General features: G+C 45.1%; 3 protein-coding genes across 3 annotated transcripts; all 3 read left to right on the top strand.

The window, feature by feature from the left end:
- Positions 1 to 311: 311 nt before the first annotated feature.
- LOC103179535 (uncharacterized protein C1orf232) lies at positions 312 to 4587 on the top strand. The gene is made up of 4 exons (XM_007894872.1): positions 312 to 487; positions 875 to 964; positions 2682 to 2785; positions 4015 to 4587. Exons 1-4 carry the CDS (start codon positions 401 to 403, stop codon positions 4331 to 4333), a joined length of 600 nt encoding a protein of 199 aa, XP_007893063.1. The 5' UTR covers positions 312 to 400; the 3' UTR covers positions 4334 to 4587.
- A 2808-nt stretch (positions 4588 to 7395) lies between these two features.
- On the top strand, positions 7396 to 8943 carry LOC103179534 (protein ripply2-like). The gene is made up of 4 exons (XM_007894871.2): positions 7396 to 7559; positions 7879 to 7939; positions 8039 to 8115; positions 8675 to 8943. Exons 1-4 carry the CDS (start codon positions 7486 to 7488, stop codon positions 8826 to 8828), a joined length of 366 nt encoding a protein of 121 aa, XP_007893062.2. The 5' UTR covers positions 7396 to 7485; the 3' UTR covers positions 8829 to 8943.
- Positions 8944 to 10672: 1729 nt separating this feature from the next.
- LOC103179533 (serine incorporator 1) lies at positions 10673 to 21273 on the top strand. The gene is made up of 10 exons (XM_007894870.2): positions 10673 to 10783; positions 13332 to 13493; positions 14847 to 15034; positions 15559 to 15638; positions 16084 to 16221; positions 16912 to 17081; positions 17436 to 17526; positions 17949 to 18099; positions 18493 to 18699; positions 19667 to 21273. The coding sequence occupies exons 1-10, from the start codon at positions 10745 to 10747 to the stop codon at positions 19803 to 19805; spliced, it is 1365 nt and encodes a 454-aa protein (XP_007893061.1). The 5' UTR covers positions 10673 to 10744; the 3' UTR covers positions 19806 to 21273.
- Positions 21274 to 21977: the final 704 nt, after the last annotated feature.

The raw sequence follows: 21977 nt of genomic DNA, 5'->3' as shown, positions 1-21977 counted from the left end.
AAACTCTCAGAGCCAATGGCTGGGTCACATTCAGCAGGTAGCAGCCTGACTGGGAGGCAGTTTCAGGTTATCCTTCCTCCCAGCGTAACCTCGTTGAAGGCTGAATGTCTCGGAGCACCATCAACTCCCGCACTCAGACACTTAGCTCCTCGAGGCAGGACCCGGTCTTCGTGGAGCATTTGTCTTCATCTTTACCGGAGCCCCCTCCCCGCCATGACTGAGGCTCACAGTGATCGCCTTTAGATACTCCTCGATACTTGACCCCCACCCACCCCAACCCCTCACTCCCTCCCTCCTCCCTCCCTCCCAGCCGTGATCAATTGATGGTCTCGAAGCAAGGCTTCTGAAATTCATTTTTATCGAGGAGGTCCGTGCGCCACCGGCACACGAGGAAAAGAAAATGAATCAAGGAATTTGGAAGATTTACAAGAGCAAAGTGCTGAAAAACCTCAGCCCTGAACAGGAGGAAGAAGATATCAAAGAGCAGGTACGTGAAGTCTTCCCCCTTTTGCCTTTCGATGGGCTATTGCTGAGATGTTGTAAGGAAACATTTTCCATCCTGAGCACAAAGATCAAGTGTCGTTGATTCAGTCTTTAACCTGGCGAGATACTGTCAGCACTGTTGTTGGGAATGATAGCATGCTCATAGCCTCATTAAAGAGCATGAGGATTAGCGCTCTGTGTAGAATGGGAATCAAATCTAATTCTCTCCTTATTATTCCACATTACAACTGGAGAGAAGATGCTCTGAGAGATGGGGAGGGAGCGCATGGTATGTGAGGCATCCAATACTTCTGAATTTATTCTGTGGAAGGGTTAAATGGGCGAATGTTGGGATGTACTGTGAATTGTGCAGTGGCTGTGTGTCTTTCAGAGCAGCGACACGGTGACTGGTACACCCCTGCCCATGCCCATGCCCATGCCCGAGGAGGGGTCCACGCCCGTCTCGCAGCTGGCAAAGAAGGTACGGTTGCCATCTTCCCACCCAAACCCACGCTGTGAGCTCCGCGTTTACGATCTCAGTTCGTCAACCATCGATGGCCAACGCAGTCACTCACACTCACGCTCTGTCAATCCATCCTTGCACACTCACTGCACTGTGCCATCACTTCGCAACATCTCCACGTTCTTAATAGGACAAGCTATGAAATGCAATGACTTTTCCCGACCTTCCTTGATTGAACTATTCACCAAATAGATTCCTAATTATCTCTTAGTCTCAGAATTGGATTGGATCTTTCCCCCATTCCCCCATCTCCATTCTATAAACATCAGAGAACCAACATTTCTCATGGTTTTAGCTTTTGAATCAATTTTCTTCTTAAGCTATAAGATTGGGAATCTTTCTTAAACTTCAAAGTCTTGATTCAGAGGCTGGTTTTCAAGTTATCAAAGAGGAATTGAGCCCTTGTTCAAAAATTTTCCACAATTCTATGTGACCTTGAGTCTCGCAGGCTGAGAATTGGCGGAATTTAAGATATCAATTTAAGAAGTTTGGCTTTTGGGCAAAGATCCTGCCAACACTCACTATCCAGGGACGGAGAAGAGTCTCTCGAGTAAAGTGCTGGAGGGAGCTTGTGAATAAGTACAGAGGGAAAAAGAGGATGAGCAGAGAGGTGGGGAGCTGGTGAGAGAGAAAAACAAGTCTTGTGACTGGATCAGGTGTAAAGGTTTGAAAGCCACAGTAACTCATGAGAGACTATAACTTATTGAACATCTCATTAGAGAAGAAGAAAGAAGATAGTTTGTGCATAATTCATTGTGCATAATATGGTACCAAAGTGCATCACATTTCACTGAAATATTTATCAGTTTCAGGCCAGAGACCAAGACTTTCGGGTCAACACCTTTCCAGGGACTCACTTGTTGCAGGAAAGACCGTCCGTAACAGCTGAGATCTCTCTAATCGGGCATTTCCCCCTCCATCTCCTTCCATTTCCATTGCATTCATGTTGCAATTCACAACCTCTGCCATAACAAAAACAACAACAACAAGAAAATTACATTTGCAAAGCACCTTTCACATCAGGAGGACATTCCAAGGCACTGGACAGACAGAGTTACGGATCTGAGCTGAGGGAGGGTAGAAGCAGGGGGGGAAGCAGAAAGATAGAAAGCATGGTCGAAGAGGAGGGTCTTGAGATGGGTCTTGAAGATGGCAAGGGAGGGGATGAGGTGGAGGGACTGCAGGATGGAAATCCAGAGGGTGGGGGCCGAGTGACGGAAGGCCGGCCCTCCAATAGTGGGGCAAGCGAGGCGGGGGATGTGAATCAAGCTGGAGCCCGCTGAGTGGAGGGAGCGAGCAGGATGGTAGGGGGTTAGGAGGTCGCAGAAGTAGGGGGGAGTGAGACTGTGGAGGGCTTTGAAGTTGTTCTTGTAACCTGTGTTCCCTGTATTGTAGATTGTGTTCTCGTTGTTATGCTCTATCTGTAGTTGGGGTAGGGAATTTATGACTGGAGTAGAAGTATATGGCAGGGGTCGGGGATAGATGGCTGGTGATGCTCTCAAGTTGATCACTGGAAAGCACCTTCCCCTATTCTCCCATACCTAACCCCCACCCCCCCTACCCCACACACCCACCACATTGCAGCTCTCCAGGCTGATCAGTGTGGACCTGTGGGTGTCTAGTTGACTGTCCACTCTATGTGCTGGTCTCTGAGACTCTCTCTGTGTGTCCTCAGATGCAAGGAGTCAGTGTGAAGGGATGGAAGTGCATGTCTTCACTCTTCAACAAGGAGGATGAGCACAAGTTGCTGACGCCTGAGAACTCCACTCCAGTTGAGCAGTGAGTCCTTTCTCACTTCCCATTCCGCTGGTTTCGTTAGCTCGCTGTATGTTGGGGGAATTAAATGAGACAGAGACAGCATTGCTACGGTGACCGGATAAGCAAGAGGCACGAAGTGGAAAATGAGTTAGATTCCCCTGTGAAGCCTGGACCTTCAACACGTTGACATCCGCCATGCCCTCTGCCCACTATTGAGCCTCCTCACCTCCACCTCACCCAATGACAATCACCACAGCCCCCACCCTCACCCCAATCCTGATCACTCCTGGGATCCTTGACTTCTGCAGTGATCGGTTGCCTTCGCTGTGACCCCCAACTCTGTTGAGACCCCGACCTCCATTTTGACCATTCTTTTGGTGCACTGACCCCAGCCCCGACCTCAACACTGTTTAATAGATGTGAATGATCTCTCGCTCTCGCTATAAAAAGAATCCATCTAAAAGTGACAGATAATTAAAACCCGTGAGTAACGAGCGAGCCGAAAATAACTGACTTCACGTTAAAGATTGATGCAAATTGGATCTTAATTAAATTGCATGATTTATTGCCTTTAAAATATGTTGAAATGAAATCCGGTCCTGATAGCAGATCCATCACTTGACACCTGGGCTCGTTCTCGTTTTCCTCCTCCGAGGCATTTCATTTCATTCGGCGACTTTGAGCTCACAGTTCGGGCTGACACTCCAGCGCAGTGCTGGGGGCATGTGGGGGTGGTGGGGTGGGGGGGGTGGCGGGGGTGGTCACTGTGTTATCAGAGGTGCCATCCTTCGGCTGAGACATTAAAGATCCCAGGCCATGATAATAATAAATTGGTCACTTCAATCTACGACTGTTTGTGGAACATTGTTGTGCACAATTGGCGGTTGTGCACAATTTTCTTCAAAATATACAGCCAATTCACTTTACAGTATATTCTGTGCTTCGGGACGTATTGAAGATGTGATAAGGCGCTGTATCAAATGCAAGGATTTTTATTGTTATAAAAGCTGTCCTGCCTCATGATCTTCCAGATAAATCGGTCATTGACTTCATGGCTGTTTGGAGAGGCATATTGCTGCATCCAAATTGGCTGCCTACAAATGTACACAATGACTGCACTTGACAACACTTCACCGTAAAAAGTGTTTCCAATGCTATTGGCGCTGTATGGAATATCGAGTTGTTGTTTCTTATGATGACTAATCGTCTCTCTCTCTCTCTCTCTCTCTCTGCCTTTCTCTGCACTGCAGTGTTCTCTCAGAGCCAGCCCCGGCCCCAGAAGCAGCCCAGACCGAGAGGAAGGTGACCAGCTTTTGGGACACCTTCGCCATCAAGTGGAGCCAGGCCGGTGAAGCCAACCAGGGAGGTGCTCCGCCCCACAACAACGAGACGGAGGAGGCCACGGAAGGCACGGGCACGGCTGGGGTCACGGGTGGCGGAGCAGAGGAGACATCCAGCTCGAACGACTACACCAACCTGGAGGGTTCCGGTGACAGTGGATTCAAGTGGAATTTTGTGACCAGCAAATTAGCAGAACTGAAAAGCAAAAGTCTTGCGAAGAATAACTGAAGCTCTCCTCCACGTGTGGGGATGGAAAGGGGCGTAGAGAATTCCAATCGCATGCACCCAAAACCGGTCCCAGAGAATAGCCCGTGTCTGAATTGGTAATCACTGGGCCAAAGTTTGCAACGTTTCATAATGAGCTCCTTGTTGTTTGTTAGCACGAGGAGTGTTATAAAACACTGACAAACTTTACCCCGTTCTCTGGAGAGTGAATGAAAACTACACCATATATTTGTAAACTATAATAAAAGTAGAAACATGGGCACTGAACAAGAGAGCATGGTTCATGTACTTGGCTTTTTCTTTCTCCATTTTGTTTTGTGGCAAACACAAACAGCGCAGAAACTAGATGTAAATAACAATAACAATAATACGTACATTTGATATAGCGCCTTATCATGTCTTCCAGATATCTAAAGCGCTTCACATGTCTCTCACCCGTTCTACCCAACTCCCCCCTCCATGGGCTACAGATCATCCAGAACTTGATGGCGTATCTGTACTCCATGTCTTCTTCCGCACCAAGCTCCGTGACCTTATGGGGGCACCTCGCCCAACTCCACTGGCTTCGCATCACACAGAGGATACGATTAAAGATCCTGGTCCTTACCTTCAAAGCAATCCATGGCCTTGCTCCCCCTACTGCTGCAACCTTTTAACCCCCTAGCAACCTGCCCGCTCCCTCCTCTCAATGTGCTCCGGCCTGCTTGACATCCCTCGCCTGCCCACTATTGGCAGGCGGGCTGTCAGCCACTCTGCTCCCACCCTCTGGAACTCCATCCCACAGTCCCTCCGTCTCACCCCTTCACTTGCTTCCTTCAAGACCCATCTCAAGACCCACCTCTTTGACCATGCCTTCGGTCACCCTCCTTTCCCCCCTGCCCTCCACCCTCCCCAATCCCAAGGTCGGGTCCGAAACACTGATTGTCCAGTGCCTTGGGACGTCCTCCCAACGTGAAAGGCGCTTTACAATTGTTGTGTGAGATCAGAGGACCAGCACAGATACAATGAGTCAAGTGACAAAGACTGACACTGATACAACGGGTCAAATGGCCAACTGCTGGGTCGAGTTCCACACGTCTACACATATACACGTCTGTCTGGTTTAAGGATGGTGCCACTTGCTGTCCATGGTGGGTAATTGCATCTCCACTTCTCACACTAAGTCACCGTTGCGCAAGAAAAAAGGTTCCGATTCCCCTGCAGGACCAGCGGGGGAGTCAATCTGCTGGGTATGGATGGTGGACATTTTACTTTCACCAGGCGTTTGCAGACCAGTATGTCTCAGGAACAATAACAACAACAAATTACATTTGTATAGCGCCTTTCACATTGGGAGGACGTCCCAAATGCTGGACAATCAGGGATTTGGTCTCAGAGACATTTCCATGGAGCCAGAATAACAGAGTCTTGCAACGCAATGCAACTTGCTGCCTCTGGTTTATCTTGGACTGTTTTTAGTGAAGTGAGAGAGTGTGGCGGGCCATGTTTGTGCATCTATTTGCAGAAATGAGCTACGTTGACCTCACACCTTTGAAAAGGCATTAAAAGCAGCCTGACCTCACACTTTTAAAGAATGCAGCTAAATAGTTTTGACCTCGTACTTGGCAGAGACAGCCTGCCAAAAAATATAGTGCAAAAAATATCCATTCCTGCAAATAGGAAGGTTGCACAAACAAACACATCTTTAATAGAACGTATGCGCTGAGCGGGACACATAGACCTGACCCATAGACTTGTCCCAGTGGGCTCATGTCCCTCTCTCCGTACTGTCAGACCCTGGAGCTCTTGGCTGTCTCAGCACTGAGCAAGGCTGTTCCTTCTGCTAGGGATTAAAGCAAATATTACGGCAAACCAGTACATTTTCCCCAGACTTAGAAATTCCAGGAATATTCAGCCAGCATTCTGCTCTTGAGAATATCCCTGGCAGCTTTGTTGTAACACATACACCATTTATCAGTCACACTTCCTCCACGCAGTCAGATTTATGCCTGAAGCATTCCAGGTGCTTGCTGACAAAAACAGTCACTACACTTGACAATAGCCACTGAAGTGCTCTCAGACATGACAAAGGAAAATTAAAGTGCAGATTCTGTCGTTCTTATTAACATTTCTAATTATTTTGATTCTCTTCAGCTGCTGCTCAGGATATAGAAAGAGCTGGGTCTTCAAAGTACTGAGAGCCATGGATAATATAATATTAAAAAAAATTACAGGAGAAAGGGTGGGGGAGCGAGCACCAGCACAGACACAATAAGGAAAGAGAAGGGGAATGGGATTAGACAGCTCCCTTTTTTATCTAACAATTCTTATATTCTTACGGAATGGGATTAGAGTAGAGAGCTCCATGGGGGAGCGAGCACCAGCACAGACATGATGGGGCAAACTATGATGGCCACCCATTCTTCAGATTAAACATTTCATTCCATGTGCGTGGGACCTTGATGTGCACAAATTCGCTGCTAGATTTGCCAACAGGTACATAGACCTGTGAAACAGGTGGAGATGTTTTGGAGTTCTAGCTTTCTGGGGATAATATTCCCTCCATTCAATCCACGACTGTTTGTGGGACACTACTGCGTGCAATTGGCTGCCACATTTTGCCAACCAAATACAGTCAATCCACTTTACAGTATATCCTGTGAAACAGTTTGAGATGACTCAATTTCATGATCAGGCACTTTATCAAATACAAGAATTATTATTATTAAACCGATGGGGAATTTATCTCATTGTTGTTTGCGGGACATCTCCAGCGCTGTGTTGCCCTTCATTCATTTCTAATGATTATATATTTGCAAAGAGTTTTGAGAAGTTTATTTTACTTTTTAGGTTGCATAAATACGTTAGTGTTATGATCCAAGTGGAATTGGCTTTTTACAGAGAAAGGCGGGTCCTTGGCAAATAAATCTGCATTTCATGAACTGTTTCCAATGAGATATCAGTTTGTTTTATTTCTACAATGTGATGTGAAATATGTTCACCAATAAGACGGTGACAGAATGGTTATGTGAGCGTCTTTGGCTGGATTGCCTGAGTGTGTGGCTCCCGGCCAGGCAGCTCAGCAACAGGGAGCAGCAACAGGAGGCAAGCCTGGAGTCCGGGAACAGCGGCGAGCGCTGGAAACAGCCCCAGGAATATTGGGAAGAGGGGTGAGGATGAAGGGTACGGATTGGCAGTGTGATGGAGCGGCTCAGAGCAACATTCAATGCTCACCGACTGCACAGGACAGGTCAGATCCCGGCTCAGCTCTACACTGTCAGAGCCACATGACCCTGTGTATGTGTAGGGGGGTGGGGGTCAGTGAGAGTAAAGGGCTTTGTGTGTGTAAGTGGGTCAGTGTGAATGATTGTAAGTGGGTCAGTGTACTTGTGCGTGGGGAGGAGAGGTAGTGTGTGTGTGTAAGGGGGGTTTGTGTGTGTAAGGGATGGCAGTGTGTTGTAAGTGTGGGATCAGTGTATGTGAAGTGGGGGTTAGTGTGTGTGAGAACGGGGACAGTCTATCTCTGTAGTTTCCTGCACTGATTTCTGATAGCACTTTATTCTGTGCAGAAGTGATATGAGGGTATGGAGACCTTGGATAGCAACACCCAGTGACACCCAGCAGATGTGGGTGAGTGTGCGCTGCCTCGTTGTCATTGTCACTTTGGTACTAAAATCCACCAGTTACCCTCGCTCAGCACCTCTAAGACTGGAGCTTGTGTTTTCTCAGGCTGAAGGGGTTAATATTCCGAGCCCGCAGAGAAAGCCCGGAGAGGACGGGACAGTGGTTTTCCAGCATCCCGTCAGGTGAGAGCCCAGCTAGGTACCTGCCACAGGTACATTGCCCAACACAAACACAGTGCGAGGCTAATGAAGTGCTAAACAGTGGAGTCTTGTAGCGAAGTGTTTAGCACTCTCCTCGCAATCAAGAAGACCCGTGTTCAATTCCAGGGCAGGGAGAAAAACTTAAGCGAGCTTCCTTACTCCAGACATCTCTGTTTACCCAGCAATAAGTAGGAACCTGATTGCTAGTCGATTGACGGATTTTTTTCAGGGATAATAATCCCTCCAAAAAAAATGTGGTCACTCAGGCCAAGACTGTCTGTGGGACACTGGTGTGACAACTGGCTGCAGCGTTTCGCCCACAAAATACACAGTCAATCCACTTTACAATAGATTCTGTGAAGCGCTTTGAGACGTCTCAGTGATATGATAAGGCGTTATATCAAATGGTAAAATTATTGTATAAATAAAAGTGGCTCAACAGGGGAATACATTCACACTCTAGAAAGTTGCAACGGTTTAAGGCGCCTCTTTTTCTGTGTGTTTGATTTTAATAAAACAATAATTATTTCTATATCTCCAGGCTGCTCTGGCCACAGTCCCGGTGTTTTGATTATTTATACGAAGACGCTGAGAGACTGCTGCAGAACCTCCCTGTGCAGGCCACCATCTCACTATACCCAGAGGACAGCGTGGAAAGCACCTCACGGATCCAGTGCGGTGTTAAATACGATTAGCCTTTGCTCTTTTGTATAAAACCTTTGCGTTCCTGTTTTCCATCCTCTGTAGTTTTAAGTTTGACCCACATCACGGTAAATCCAGTTACAATATATTCTGTGAAACGCTTTGAGACTTCTCAACAACATGATGTGGTGTTATATCAAATGCAAGGAATCTTATATTGTTATATATAACATTGCAGTTTTCTGTTTTATTTCTGTCTGCATGTGCTTTGCTTGTGCATTTATGGATAGTGATTTTGTACATAGATTGATGTAGACTGTACAGCATGGAAACATTTATGGCCAATAAATACATCGATGAAAACAACCTACACCCATGAGGTGGGACAAGTGATCCAAATTTTTTTTGGTGTGCAATAGCATTTCATAAATCAGTCTAATTATTTCCACTGGAGGGAGAGTGAGTAAAGACATATGTTTAAGATAGTCACAGCAAGATTTGAAGGGGAGGTTGTATGTAGGGGGTGGGAGGGGGAAGAAATCTTTATGCAGAGGGTAGCTGCAATGTGGAATTCTCTGTCTGTCATAAACCCTGCCTGAAGTGGGGTCCACATAAAACATAGGTCATTGGCCAACACAATACACAGTCATTACACTTTACAGTAAATCCTGTGAAGCATTTTGAGACGTCCTTCCAACGTGAAAGATTCTGTATCATATATAATGATTATTGTCATTATTATTACTCTTTCAGTACAGACCTTTTTCCCCGCTATCTATATCAATAATAATCCTTGCATTTGACATAGCGCTTTTCACATCTTCTAAACGACACAAAGCGCTTCACAGAATAGACTGTAAAGTGAATTGAGTATATTTGTGAGCGAAACACCATCTGTTCTCAACCCCCTCATGATCATTATCTCTCATTCTACTTTCTCAGTTGGGAATTAACGGAATGGTTAATGAGTCTCGACCATTAAATATTTGATACACTTTGGTGACGCTAACTGCCTTTTTTTAAGTTCCTCTAATCTTTCTTCATGCCTCAACACCTTTTTGTCCTAGATTCCCATCTCCTTTGGAGGAGACGTTAAACCGAGGTCCTATCTGCTAATTCAGGTGGATGGCAAAGAGCTCATGACATATTTGAATTGGGAAGCGAGTTTATTACGGACGCCTGGCCAATAATCCTCCAGACAAATGAATTTATTTAAGGCCCTTTACTAGGATTGTTGAATGTTATGATAATAATAATCCTCACATTCGGTATAAAGCCTTTAACCGTAGAGCTGCAGAGTGACACGTTGGCCAAGTTTCCTTAACCCGCAACGCCTGTGTTGGCCGCGCAGTGAAGAGGAACCCGGTCGTTAATGGATTGGCGGATCGCTTTTCCGGGGGTAACAATCCCTCCCCAAAAATAATAAAAATAAATAACAATAATAATAATTTGGTCACTCAATCCACGACTGCCTGTGGGACGATGCTGTGCGCAATTGGCTGCCGCATTTCGCCCACAATTGACTTCACAATGTATTCCGTGAAGCGCTTTGAGACGACTGGAAGACGTGATAAGGCGTCATATCAAATGCAAGGATTATTATTATCATTATCATTATTATTATTATTATTATCATTATCATTATCATTATCATTATCATTATTATTATTATTATTATTATCATCATTATCATTATTATTATTATTATTATTATTATTATCATTATTATTATTATTATTATTATTGTTATTATTATTATCATTATTATTATTATTATTATGCAATGTCCATCAGTGGCCGAATCCTCCTGGTGGGGGCGCTGCAGCGTCCGTCTGACCGGAGTCCTCCGGGGCTCAGGGGGGCGCTGTGGAGTCCGTTTGACCGGAGTCCTCCGGGGCTCAGGGGGGCGCTGCGCACAGTGTCAGCCGAGTCCTCCTCCGAGTCGGTCGGAGTCGCCGTCGCCGCCGCCATGGGGGCCTGTTTGGGAATCTGCTCCATCGCCAGCTGCGTGAGTGTACCGGGGCCCGGGGATTGCGGCCTTCCCCTGGGAGCGGGGCCTGGAGGCCGGTGACGATCGCGGGCGGTTGGGAAGCGGCGGGAGTCCGCGTCTCCGCCAGGTCCAGGCCGCCAGGCCCCGGCCTTCAGGCCCCGGCCGCCAGGTCCAGGCACACGGGCTGACAGTCACCCGAACTGCTCACTGACCACGTCAGGGCTGTGGTTGTTGTTTGTTAATCTTCTTGTCGTCGTCTGTTGTTGTTGTTGTTACTGTTGTTGTTGTTACTGTTGTTGTTAGTGTTACTGTTGTTGTTACTGTTGTTGTTGTTAGTGTTACTGTTGTTACTGTTGTTACTGTTGTTGTTACTGTTGTTGTTACTGTTGTTGGTACTGTTGTTGGTACTGTTGTTGTTACTGTTGTTACTGTTGTTATTGTTGTTGTTACTGTTGTTGTTACTGTTGTTGTTGTTACTGTTATTATTATATTATTACAACTTATTATTGTCTGACTCCAGCCCACCCCTCCCCCCCCACTTCATCCTCGGTTCTCTTCTAACCCCCCCCCTCCCCCCACCCGCCTTTCCTCACCCATCACCATCTCTCAAGGGACATTTCCGTGCGTTGTTAACAGTAACGCCACCGTCTACCCCACGCCCTCACCCCTATGGTCGGACGGTTATGTGTCGTGGCCCCTTCCCACCCCCTCACGTGAAGCTGAGTCCCACGTTTCATTGCATGCGAAATTGCTTACAAAACACAGTCGCTACACTTTACGGTCGTCCCCGTGAGGTGCTTTGAGACCCTTCCGACTTGAAAGGCGCTGTGTCAGACGCAAGGATTATACACGTGAATGGGGCTGGGGGTGGAGGGGGAACCTTAAACGTTCACGTGCGATGTTTGTCCGTCACAAAGCGCTATCCTACGCGAAGGGTGCTATGTAAATATAAGTTGTGGTTGTCGTCAGTGGCGGTCATCATAATCTTTGCATTTGGTAGATGTCAGAACATCTCGGGAGATAATTGCTGTCGAGCGTAGGGACTGCGTGTTTTTGTAGGGAAATAAAAATCTAGTTTAAAACCAGTTTATGTTTGCTGGTGCAAGTCAGAGATTGCTTGCATTTTCAAGATTTAACCACAAACTGTTGTCAAAAACCTACTGTGTTTATGTGTTGTCAGTCCAAAGGCCAGATTAATACTTTCTTGTGTTTATTTTGGACGTGCTGCACTCTAGCTCTGGTGGAGTAGATTTTATTAAAAAATATATATATATACTGCACGCTTAAATTAAGGTAGAATTTGTTTTCTGCTTTTAATAAGCGGTTTGAATTGTTGGAATGATGTTCCAGTCGCTCCTCAACCTACTCTTTACCTTGGAGAAGTATTTAGTTTGAGCTGATGATGTGTTTTGGCTTTCATCAGCTGGGGGCTGGTTAAAACCAGAGCTGGCCTCACTGACGGTCTTTGCCGGTTTGCAAATGGGAACTGTGTTCTCTGTGGATTGATGCATTGTTTGCTCTGGTGTTTAGTGGTGAAGAGTTTCCGTTTATTCCTTTCTGCTCCCATTCTGGAATCCTGTAGCTCAGTGGTTAGAGCACTCGCTTTGCAAGTGAGAGACCTGAGTTCAATTCCAGGCAGAGGGCGAAACCTCAGGCAAGTTTCCTTACTCCACACAGAGCCTAATAATAATCCCTCCAAAACCAAAGTAATAATAAATTGGTCATTTTCTATCCATGACTGTTTGTGGGGACATTGCTGTGCGCAATTGGCTGCCGCGTTCACGCACAAATATATAGTCAATTCACTTTACAGTATATTCTGTGAAGCGCTTTGGGACGTCGAGAAGATGTGAAAAGCACTATATAAAATGCAAGGATTATTATTATTATTATCCTCTGTTCTCTGTCTGCTTGACCTGGTGTCTGTGTGTAGAAGGCTTTGGGGGGAATTGTAGAAGAGAGTGGTAAGGAGAGAAATTCAAGAGGGGATTAGGTAGTGACCCCTTGCACCCTCCGCTCCACCATTGGAGGTTACACATTCAGCCACTATGCCCCGAAACTCTGGAACACTCTCCATCAATCCCTCCGCCTTGCCTTTTGGACGTCCTCCCAACGTGAAAGGCGTTCTATAAATGTAATTTTGTTGTTGTTGTTGCCCCCGCTCTCCCCTTTTTTGAAGTCCAGTCTGAAGACCTTCATTTTTGACAGTGCTTATGGTCACATCTTCTCCCTCCCACCCCCCACCACCCTCTGGGCACTCTGGGACCCTACCCTGCATGGAGGGCGCTATATAAGTGCAAGTTGTTGTTTTGGTGAAGAATTGAACTGAAGACACTAGCAAGAATATGTGACACCAGTTATAGTTCTCATTTTATTTTACTTTGAGATTGTCCAGATGGACTGAAATGGTCAGATCCTGTACGTTCCTGCATTCCTGTATAAGAAATCTGATCTGTGCTGCACTCGCGTAAACCCCGTCTTGAGTTCAATGTTGGTGTAATTTGCCAGTGACACTCAGGGGATAAATTGGAAAGCGCATTGAGCTTGGCTTTGCTTTGTGTTTCAGGTCTCGTGTCTGTGTGGAAGCGCACCATGCCTGGTTTGTGCTTGCTGTCCTTCCTCCAAGAACTCCGTGGTGACCCGCCTCATCTACACCTTCTTCCTTCTGCTGGGAACGATCGTTTCTTGCATCATGATAGCACCGGGGATAGAGGCCAAGCTGAAAACGGTGAGGACTGTGCCGAATAATGAACATTTCCTCAGTTGTGGAGCTACAGTGACTGTACTGTATCAAACAAGACCCTGATTGTCTCATGCATCCAAATAGTCCCATGACGTATTTCTTAACTTCCTCTTTTTAACATTGTTGTGTTCTCGTTGATCTAAAATAACCATGTAACTGCTTCAGAAGGGAATGTAACTGCTTCAGAAGGGAATAATCTGGGAATAAACTCCCAATTTCCCTGCCTTTCACCACTTCTAAACACCCAAATAATCTTTTACGTTTTTCTCAATAAGATCATGTCCAAATCCGGGCAACCCGGGTTCACAGTTTGCGCCATATGTCATGAAACCATCCTTGTCATTTGTCCCAGAGCCACGCCCAAATGTTTTCTTCTTCTAAACTTGTGTCCACCCAGCATAGGCTTCCAAATATGACCTTTTACATCATAATGGAATCAAATAACCAGTTTATTTTAGTTGAATTTTACATTACATCATAGCACGTAATTGTTTTGGGTAATAATCACTTTAGCATCACAGGAACAGGGTTCCATCGAGTCCACTAATTAGTTAGTGAGAGATCTTTTAAACCCATTTCCTCACCTATTGTTCATACCTCTGACACCCTTACTCCCCAAATATTTATATGTCTCTCTTTTGCACATCCCAATTAATTTCCCCCAAAGGGCACCTGGGACTGTGTGTTCCACATTCTCACAACCCTCTGTATGAAGAAATGTTTCTGATTTTACTGATAACTAGTTTAGTTGAGATTTCAAGATTGTGTCATATTTACTGTGATCAAACCTCTTGCCAAAGACTTCAATCCACCCATCATACTGGGTGTGTATTTCCTGAGTCACTGTGCATTACCTTGCATTTTCAAGAGGAAAACTCACCTTAGCCTTGTTTTATCACATTCCTTACCATGTTGTCAGCCTGCTTCACTAGGTGTCTGACTAATTGTCACAGTGTTAACCGTCTTGACTTAATGCAAAACAGGCTCGATGGGCTGAATGGCCTTCTCTATTGTTTCACACCCCACTTTGTATTTCTGTTGCAATGCAAGTTTTCTGCTCGTCTGACAGTAATTGTGAAACGTTTATCTGTAAATGACTCAAAATGCCTCCTGAAAATCCTCTGTATTTGGATTTCTCCTGTCAAGAACTCCGGTGACCTTGTAGGTCAGACTCCTTGGCTGCCTCCGTAGAGTCTGTATCTTTCCAAAAAGATCGTAAATAGATGTTAGTAATGTCATCATACATCCTGTTAACAATCTGCAGCCAGCAGTGTGATTAACTGGCTTAGAATTCTCAAACGTTAAGTAACATTGGTAACTTTTATTGGTCCTTCGCAGATCCCGGGATTTTGTGATGGAAGCTCAGGGATCCCGTTCGTTCAGGGTCATGTTAACTGCGACCTCATCGTGGGTTACAAATCCGTCTATCGCATCTGCTTTGGGATGGCCGCTTTCTTCTTCCTCCTTTCTCTGATTATGATCCAGGTCAAAACCACTAAAGACCCAAGGAATGGCATTCAGAATGGGTAATCTGTTTCTCTTTCTTTACTTCGTGATTTTCCGCTCCTTTCTTGCCCGCTGGGATTCCAGTACATGTGTTGTTGCTTCACGGATTACCATAGACATGGTGTGATCATAGAGGACATAACCTCTCCTCTTGAATTCTCCTCCCCCAGTTTTCACAAGTGAATACTATGCTCCCTTGTCAATAGTTTCCAAACTTAAGGTAACTATTTTTCTTTACCTTACCTTGTATCTCAGAATATGTCGATCATATCATAAGAACATAATAAATTGCTAGGAGAAAGAAGATCAAGGTCTATCTAGTTCGCCTTCCACCAACCTGGTAGTCGCTTGACATATCGTGTCCCAAACTATATACTGTATCCCGATAGATTTCTGCTGGAAAATAAAATATCAAATTTGTTCTTGAAACAAACCAGCATTTCTGCTTTCAGTGTCTCCTTAGGAAGCGTGTTCCATAAGATATCGCCTCTCAATCCGCTCACTTACTCACTCAATCTAATCAACATCTCTGCCTTTTGTTCAGGTTCTGGTTTTTCAAATTTCTGGCCTTGGTGGGAATCATTGTCGGTGCCTTCTTCATACCCAACGGAACCTTCTCAACAGGTAACGAGCAACTCTATGGGTCTGCATTGAACAGTGAACTTGATCAAAGGTGGGAATCCTTCATGAGATTAGCCTTGATGTTGTTCGTTTTCGTTGCCTTCAAATATAAGACTGAGCAGAAACATTTGGAAACTTGTAATTCGGAGGCCAGTTTATGACCTGTGGAAAACTGACTTCCAAATGTTACTGAATTTAAGGCATTCCAAAATTCAACCCAACCTGGATGGACCTTGGTCTTCTTTCACCTAACAATTCTACCCAGTCATCTTAAGGAGTCTGAGGGGATAGCAGACATACAGACAGACTGTATTATCTGTGCGGAATTATTGTGCAATTATAAATGAGTTTGATTTATTTGATTCTTGCCGAGAGCTGCTTTTGTGTTTTTTTGCTGCTGGGTAATTGACAGGCCTTAAATAGCTAATGAGTTGATTTGTATTCGCAGTCTGGTTCTACTTTGGTATCGTCGGTGCCTTCAGCTTCATCATCATTCAGCTCATTCTTCTCGTTGACTTCGCTCACTCCTGGAGCCAGCTCTGGGTGACAAACATGGAGGAGGGCAACTCCAAGGGCTGGTACTGTGGTAAGTAAAGATAACCCCGGGATTAGCTTCATAGTTTGTTTGGGAGGAGACTTTAAACCGAGGCCCCGCCTGTGCCCTTTCAGATGGACATTAAAGATCCTGTGACACAATCGGAAAAGAGAAAGCAGTCACTCGCTTTCTCTCCCTCTCTCGCGCTCTCACTCTCCCCCAGTGTCCGGGCTGCTGTGGGACCTTGCTCTGAGCAAAATGGTTGCTACTTTTGCTTACCAAATCCTACAGACACTTCACAGCAATCGTCTGTGCTCTTTGAGACTTGTCAATGCCATAATAACAAAATGTTTTAATTTCAAGGTGGGGAGCATAGGAATCTCTGGGAATGTTTGTGTGAACAAGTCTCTAATTTTGGTTTTCAGAAGATAATTCTTACTTGAACTCTTGACCGTGCCTTCAGCTCCCCTCTAGACTCTCTACCCCCTCCTCGCTCCCTCCCTTCCCTCCCCTCATTCTGACCATTCCCCCCCTGCTCGGGTCCTGACCCAACTGTCCAGCGCCTTGGGACGTCCTCCCGACGTGACAGGCGCTCTATAAATGGAATCTTGTTGTTGTTGTAAATATAAATTAGAGGGCGCCCCTGGCTGATTTGTTAGAGGGTTTAGCATTCGTTTTATTTTTTTGGAATCTGATTTGGCTTTTAAAATTGTCCCTCGTCACTCACGTGCCGCCCTCCAGCCTTGCTGACCTTCACTGTCCTCAACTACCTGGTGTCACTGGCTGCTGTGGTGCTGCTGTACGTGTTTTACACAACCCCCGATGACTGCGCAGCAAACAAGACCTTCATCAGCCTGAACCTCATCTTCTGTATCATTGTCTCCATCGTTTCCATCCTGCCCAAGGTTCAGGTAAGAAAGCCCTCTTCACACTGTGACTCTGTGGGCTTTGTTTCGGCCAGTCAAGGATTTTCACCTAAGCAGGGTATTGGGATCAGGAGGAATGGAGGACAGGGAGGGTGGGGGAAGGCGGGTGATCGAAGACACACTTGAAGAGGGGGATCTTGAGACAGGCCTTGAAGGAGGCAAGGGAGGGAGCTCAGATCAACATATAAAACTTATGTGTGGCACTTAAAAACAATCACGGTGCATCTTTTATCGATGAAGTTTCTTCCATAGTTGCAGTAGTTTACTGATGGTCGCAGATTTGATATTTCTCGGAATATCTCTTTGTAATCCGTGGTGTGTTTGATTGTCTTTACGCAGGACGCTCAGCCCTATTCTGGCTTGCTGCAAGCCTCTATCATCACTCTCTACACAATGTACGTGACCTGGTCTGCAATGACCAATGAACCAAGTGAGTCTGACATCACAGCTTTTTCTTCAGGTTTCTGTGGACATAGAAGAGAAATTAAGGTTGAGTTAAGAGTTATTCCACTGAGTATGAGAAGAGGATTTTTCTGAAATGTTTGCCCTCTCGTTACTCATTGGTAATTGAGCAGCGGAGTTAATGTACTAGCATTTATCCTATGTCACAGTATGATTCAGTACGGACCTTTTCCAAGATTAGACCTTAAATGAAGATGAGAATAAAAGTTATGGGAATTTTATTGCCCCTAACTTATAGGGAGACCCTAGGGAGATGGTTGAAGCAGGAATGTTGATTCTTTCAAACACAGATTAGATAGCTTTTTTTAGGAAATAGCATTGTGGGATATAGTATGTAGTTTGGGACTTGAGGTGGTTAATGTGGTTGTAATTTGCGTCTGTTTTGTGCAGATCGGAAATGTAACCCGAGTCTGCTTAGCTTTGTCCACCCAGCGGGCAGTAACGCAACAGTGTCTCCGTCCACAAGCAGAGTGGGGCAGTGGTGGGACGCCCAGAGTATCGTGGGGCTGGTCATCTTCCTGTTCTGTGTGCTTTATTCAAGGTCAGTGTAAACGCATCGTTTTCAGGTCTACTCTGTTCTATTCCTACAAAAATAGTCCAATTAGATACACATAGCCTACTCCTACTTATAGACATATAAGTAGGAGTAGGCTATTCAGCCCCTTGAATCTGTTCTGCCATTATATAAGATCATGGCTGATCTGTACCTCAAGTTTAGTTTCTCGCCGTTTCCCCATTATCCCTTAACACCCCGACCCAACAAATATTTATCTACCTCCGTCTTGAAATTATGAATGGACCAACTCTAAAAAATATATAATGGATTTGTGGCAAGTGGTGGGTAAGCACTCTGAACCGCAACCCTGCATGAGGGAATGTTGTTGTACTTTCTTTATACCTGACGAGTGCAGTTCTCTTCTCTCCGCCTCTGCAGCATCCGATCCTCCAGCAATGCTCAGGTTAACAAACTGCTGCTGAGTGATGAAGAAGGCAAAGGGAAAGAAAAAGAGTTGGCGATCTCTCAGGAAGAGGATGGTAGGGATAACAAGCCGGAAGTGGTCAGCTACAGCTACTCCTTCCTCCATTTTTGCCTGTTCCTCGCCTCGCTCTACATCATGATGACACTGACCAACTGGTACAGGTATGTCTGCATTCATAGACCGAGCAGAGATAACAGTCGATAGTGGGGATTAGTGTATGATGACTCCCCTCAATGCACCTCAGGGCAACAGCAGAATAAACTGCAAGCGAGTGGCTTAACTATAACATAGGGCTAAAAGGGTTGGCTGCAGATCAATGAGGTGTGTCTAGGCAGAGGGGAAGCATTTCTGCCACAGGATGAACACTGAGAGGTCTGCTCTCCTGCAGCACCTCTCGGCCAGTTGCCAAACAGCGGTTCACCTCCTTCGATGGGAGCTGAGTGTGGTGGGTTGGGGAAAAGAGGAGGAAATAAATCAGCATTTAGGGGTGGTTGGCAAGAGGCTATTTAGCTTGTTTTAAGGATTTTTTCAATGTGTTTCACTGCTATCATTCCTAACCTTAACCCTTTACTATCATTACTTGCCAAATATCTCATCTGCTGAGCACCTCAGTGACTCTTGTGTGTCTAGGCTTTCTCAGATTCTCAATACTTTGAGTAACAAACTTTCCTTTTTCAACTCCCCAATGTTAAATTGTTGGTAACTTTAAGTAAGCGGAGAATAGCAGAGTCCTAGTTAATTTTTTATTGTCATTATTATTATATCAGTGCCAGCAATTTTTTTTTCAAACGGAAAACTAAATGTTTACATGATGGTGTTTTCGCGGAGATAGCGACATTTTCACTGTGGCCGTTGCCAATTTGTTTCCGCACTCTCTCTCTCTCGCTTGCTTGCAATCTCTGTATTGCCCTTACTGAGCTCTGCTTGCCTTCAGTCTGTGCCAAGCCTCCTTTCCTGTAGCTTGTCTACCAAATTGCAAATCGTATCTTCTCAGTGAACGTGTACAATGCCAGTGCGGTAGGGAGCTGATGCCAGAGAGAGCCGACCTGAGTGTGCACTCAGCGAGTGGCTTGATGTTGCTCAGTAAGTGGTGGCTTTTATTTTATTCCTTTTTGATTTCTTTCTCAGTCCCAATGTTGACTATTCGAAAATGACCAGCACCTGGCCCGCAGTTTGGGTAAAGATGGCCTCCAGCTGGGTCGGACTCCTGATCTATCTCTGGACCCTCGTGGCTCCCCTCATATTAACCAACCGTGACTTCAGCTAAAGCCGCTGCCTTTTCACACTACACCATCAACCTAAAGTTTACTTTAGGCCTTACATTTTTTTCTTTAGAAAATCTGCTTGAAACAGTTAATCACCAATAAAATGAAGCCTTAACTGTCACGATAGGATTGATTGGATGGCACGATGCCTGCCTTTGTATTTACTCGCTGCTCATGTCTGCATCCTTCAGGTATTCTATGTTGCAGATTATCCTCATAACCTCTTCCTCCCCCGCACTCTTACACAGGAACCAACAAGAGGGTCTGATGGTCATGTTTGAACCGCGCAAAGTGTTAGATGTAAGCCATTGCTACCAAAATACAGTCTGACCCCGTATTAGAAGACTTGTAACTGTGAGCCGATTTGTACCGCTGATAGTGTGTGATACTGTACCACTGCGAGAGAGATTTTCAGCACTGATTGGATAGGAAGCAGAAAGTGATGTCAGTGACCTAACGACATGGAAGAGTGACCTGTATCCACTTTTTTTCACAACTTGTTCTAATGCCGGGCTGGGGCTGTGTCTGATTTTATGGCAGCAAAATAATATGTCATAACGGGGTCAGACAGTATTGTCCTGCGGATCAAAACCATGATTTGCTGGTAACTTTTCAGTATTTACTGGTGTAATGGCAGTGTGTAAGTAGAGGCCAGTGGAATTAGCTGCCGTTTCGGCCTGAAATGAGATCTTTGCTTGTTAGTCCACAGTTTAGATTCCAGGTGAAGGGCTATCTTCCATTTACTTACAACAGAAGCTGAATAAATCCAATGTAGGTCGTAAATGTAAATGCAGAATTTTTCTTACACGTCAGGGGGTTTGTAAGAGTGACTGTATAATAGGAATTTAATAAGTTTAATAGGGATAGAGGTGAGACAGTGGAGATGGAGTATCAGTGACGCATGTGACGATGCAGAATGTTTAAACCATTCAGTTGCACAACTGTAGAAAATGACAACGTCTCAACGTTGAGTTCTAAAGAACTTAACCCTTGGTTTGTCAGAAGTGCTGTGTAGGATGCGACGCATGGGGGAATGTTTATCCAGTAGGTGTCATAACTCATTTCTCTATGTTTTCTTGGGTACGACTTTTTTTTTATTTAGTCAAACTTTCTATAAACGTGACGATTTATCCTATTCTCTAAAAATGTAGTGCCTCATAAACCTGTGCATGTTTCCGACAATGTATTTTGCTATTTTTACCAGTCAGGAGCGATGGGTGCATCGCAAGGGAATTCCTGTTAGTTATTAGTACTTTTGCTACTTTACTCCATGGTAATGTTTCTGTGAGAGTTTGATCCGCTTCTCAAGAGACTCGCACTTGGGAGCTGTTTTTAAGACGGCAAATGAATAATTTTTTGAAGTATAGAGGGCGACACTCCTCAGTGCACTAGTTCGAACTTGCCTTGTATTCTCTCACTTTTCAGGAATGTACAATGGATTTTTACAAATTAAAGATTTTTTTCAATGCACCAAACGTGTGCGTGTGTGTTTTCTCCCCTCCATTTTATTCAGGTTCTGTGACCCCCCATCGTGTTGATTTGGAAGGGTGGGGATGTGTCAACCCATGGCAGTTGATCTTGGGTGGAAGAGTTGCAGTGTTTCCTTGTGTGATGCATAGTTACAGAGTATTCCTTTCTTCTGGTACAGCAGTAACTTCACAAAGCACTTCACACGTATTGATGTTGAGTGCTGTTAAGGCAAACCCATCCTGTTCACTGCTGGGTCTCGTGGTGCCTACCAATTAGAAATTAGGTGATTAATTTGTGCCACCAACATCCTGCGCACAACAGCATAAATCTTTTTTAAAAAAAAACTAAGGAAATCGATTATCGAAAGGGTTTCTGTACCAAATGCAAGAATTATATAAAGAGTGTGTTCCAACGAGATGTTGTAATGTACAATATATTCCTTTCCACCAGGTGTTGCTGTTGCTTGTTACTTGGTCTCACAGTAAGTTCCAATGTCGGCTGCTGCAGGTAAAACCTCCCCGAGGAGCCTTTATACATTGAGAATGCCAGGAACACGAGTCATCATGACAGCGATGTCACGTGAAGCTCTGGACTGTTGTGCTGCTCAGGTCCCTGGTGATATTTCTGCCGCTGTGTTACCTTATTTAACAATTTACCAATTGATTTCGAGAGTGTTTCAGACCTGTACTCGTGGCTTCTAAATA

The sequence above is a fragment of the Callorhinchus milii genome, unplaced genomic scaffold (assembly GCF_018977255.1).
Source record: "Callorhinchus milii isolate IMCB2004 unplaced genomic scaffold, IMCB_Cmil_1.0 Scaffold10, whole genome shotgun sequence".
In the NCBI taxonomy this organism is placed as follows: domain Eukaryota; kingdom Metazoa; phylum Chordata; class Chondrichthyes; order Chimaeriformes; family Callorhinchidae; genus Callorhinchus; species Callorhinchus milii.
This window is presented reverse-complemented; position numbering and strand designations above follow the sequence as displayed.

Bases quoted from the DNA above. Each gene is read 5' to 3' on its own strand.
- LOC103179533 (XM_007894870.2), top strand. From the start codon at position 10,745: ATGGGGGCCTGTTTGGGAATCTGCTCCATCGCCAGCTGC. The intron at 15,639-16,083 runs GTAACGAGCAAC...TTGTATTCGCAG, and splicing joins CAACGGAACCTTCTCAACAG to TCTGGTTCTACTTTGGTATC. The intron at 17,527-17,948 runs GTGAGTCTGACA...TGTTTTGTGCAG, and splicing joins TGCAATGACCAATGAACCAA to ATCGGAAATGTAACCCGAGT.
- LOC103179534 (XM_007894871.2), top strand. From the start codon at position 7,486: ATGAAGGGTACGGATTGGCAGTGTGATGGAGCGGCTCAGAGCAACATT. The intron at 7,560-7,878 runs GTCAGATCCCGG...TATTCTGTGCAG, and splicing joins TCACCGACTGCACAGGACAG to AAGTGATATGAGGGTATGGA. The intron at 7,940-8,038 runs GTGAGTGTGCGC...GTGTTTTCTCAG, and splicing joins GTGACACCCAGCAGATGTGG to GCTGAAGGGGTTAATATTCC.
- LOC103179535 (XM_007894872.1), top strand. From the start codon at position 401: ATGAATCAAGGAATTTGGAAGATTTACAAGAGCAAAGTGCTGAAAAAC. The intron at 488-874 runs GTACGTGAAGTC...TGTGTCTTTCAG, and splicing joins AAGAAGATATCAAAGAGCAG to AGCAGCGACACGGTGACTGG. The intron at 965-2,681 runs GTACGGTTGCCA...GTGTGTCCTCAG, and splicing joins TCTCGCAGCTGGCAAAGAAG to ATGCAAGGAGTCAGTGTGAA.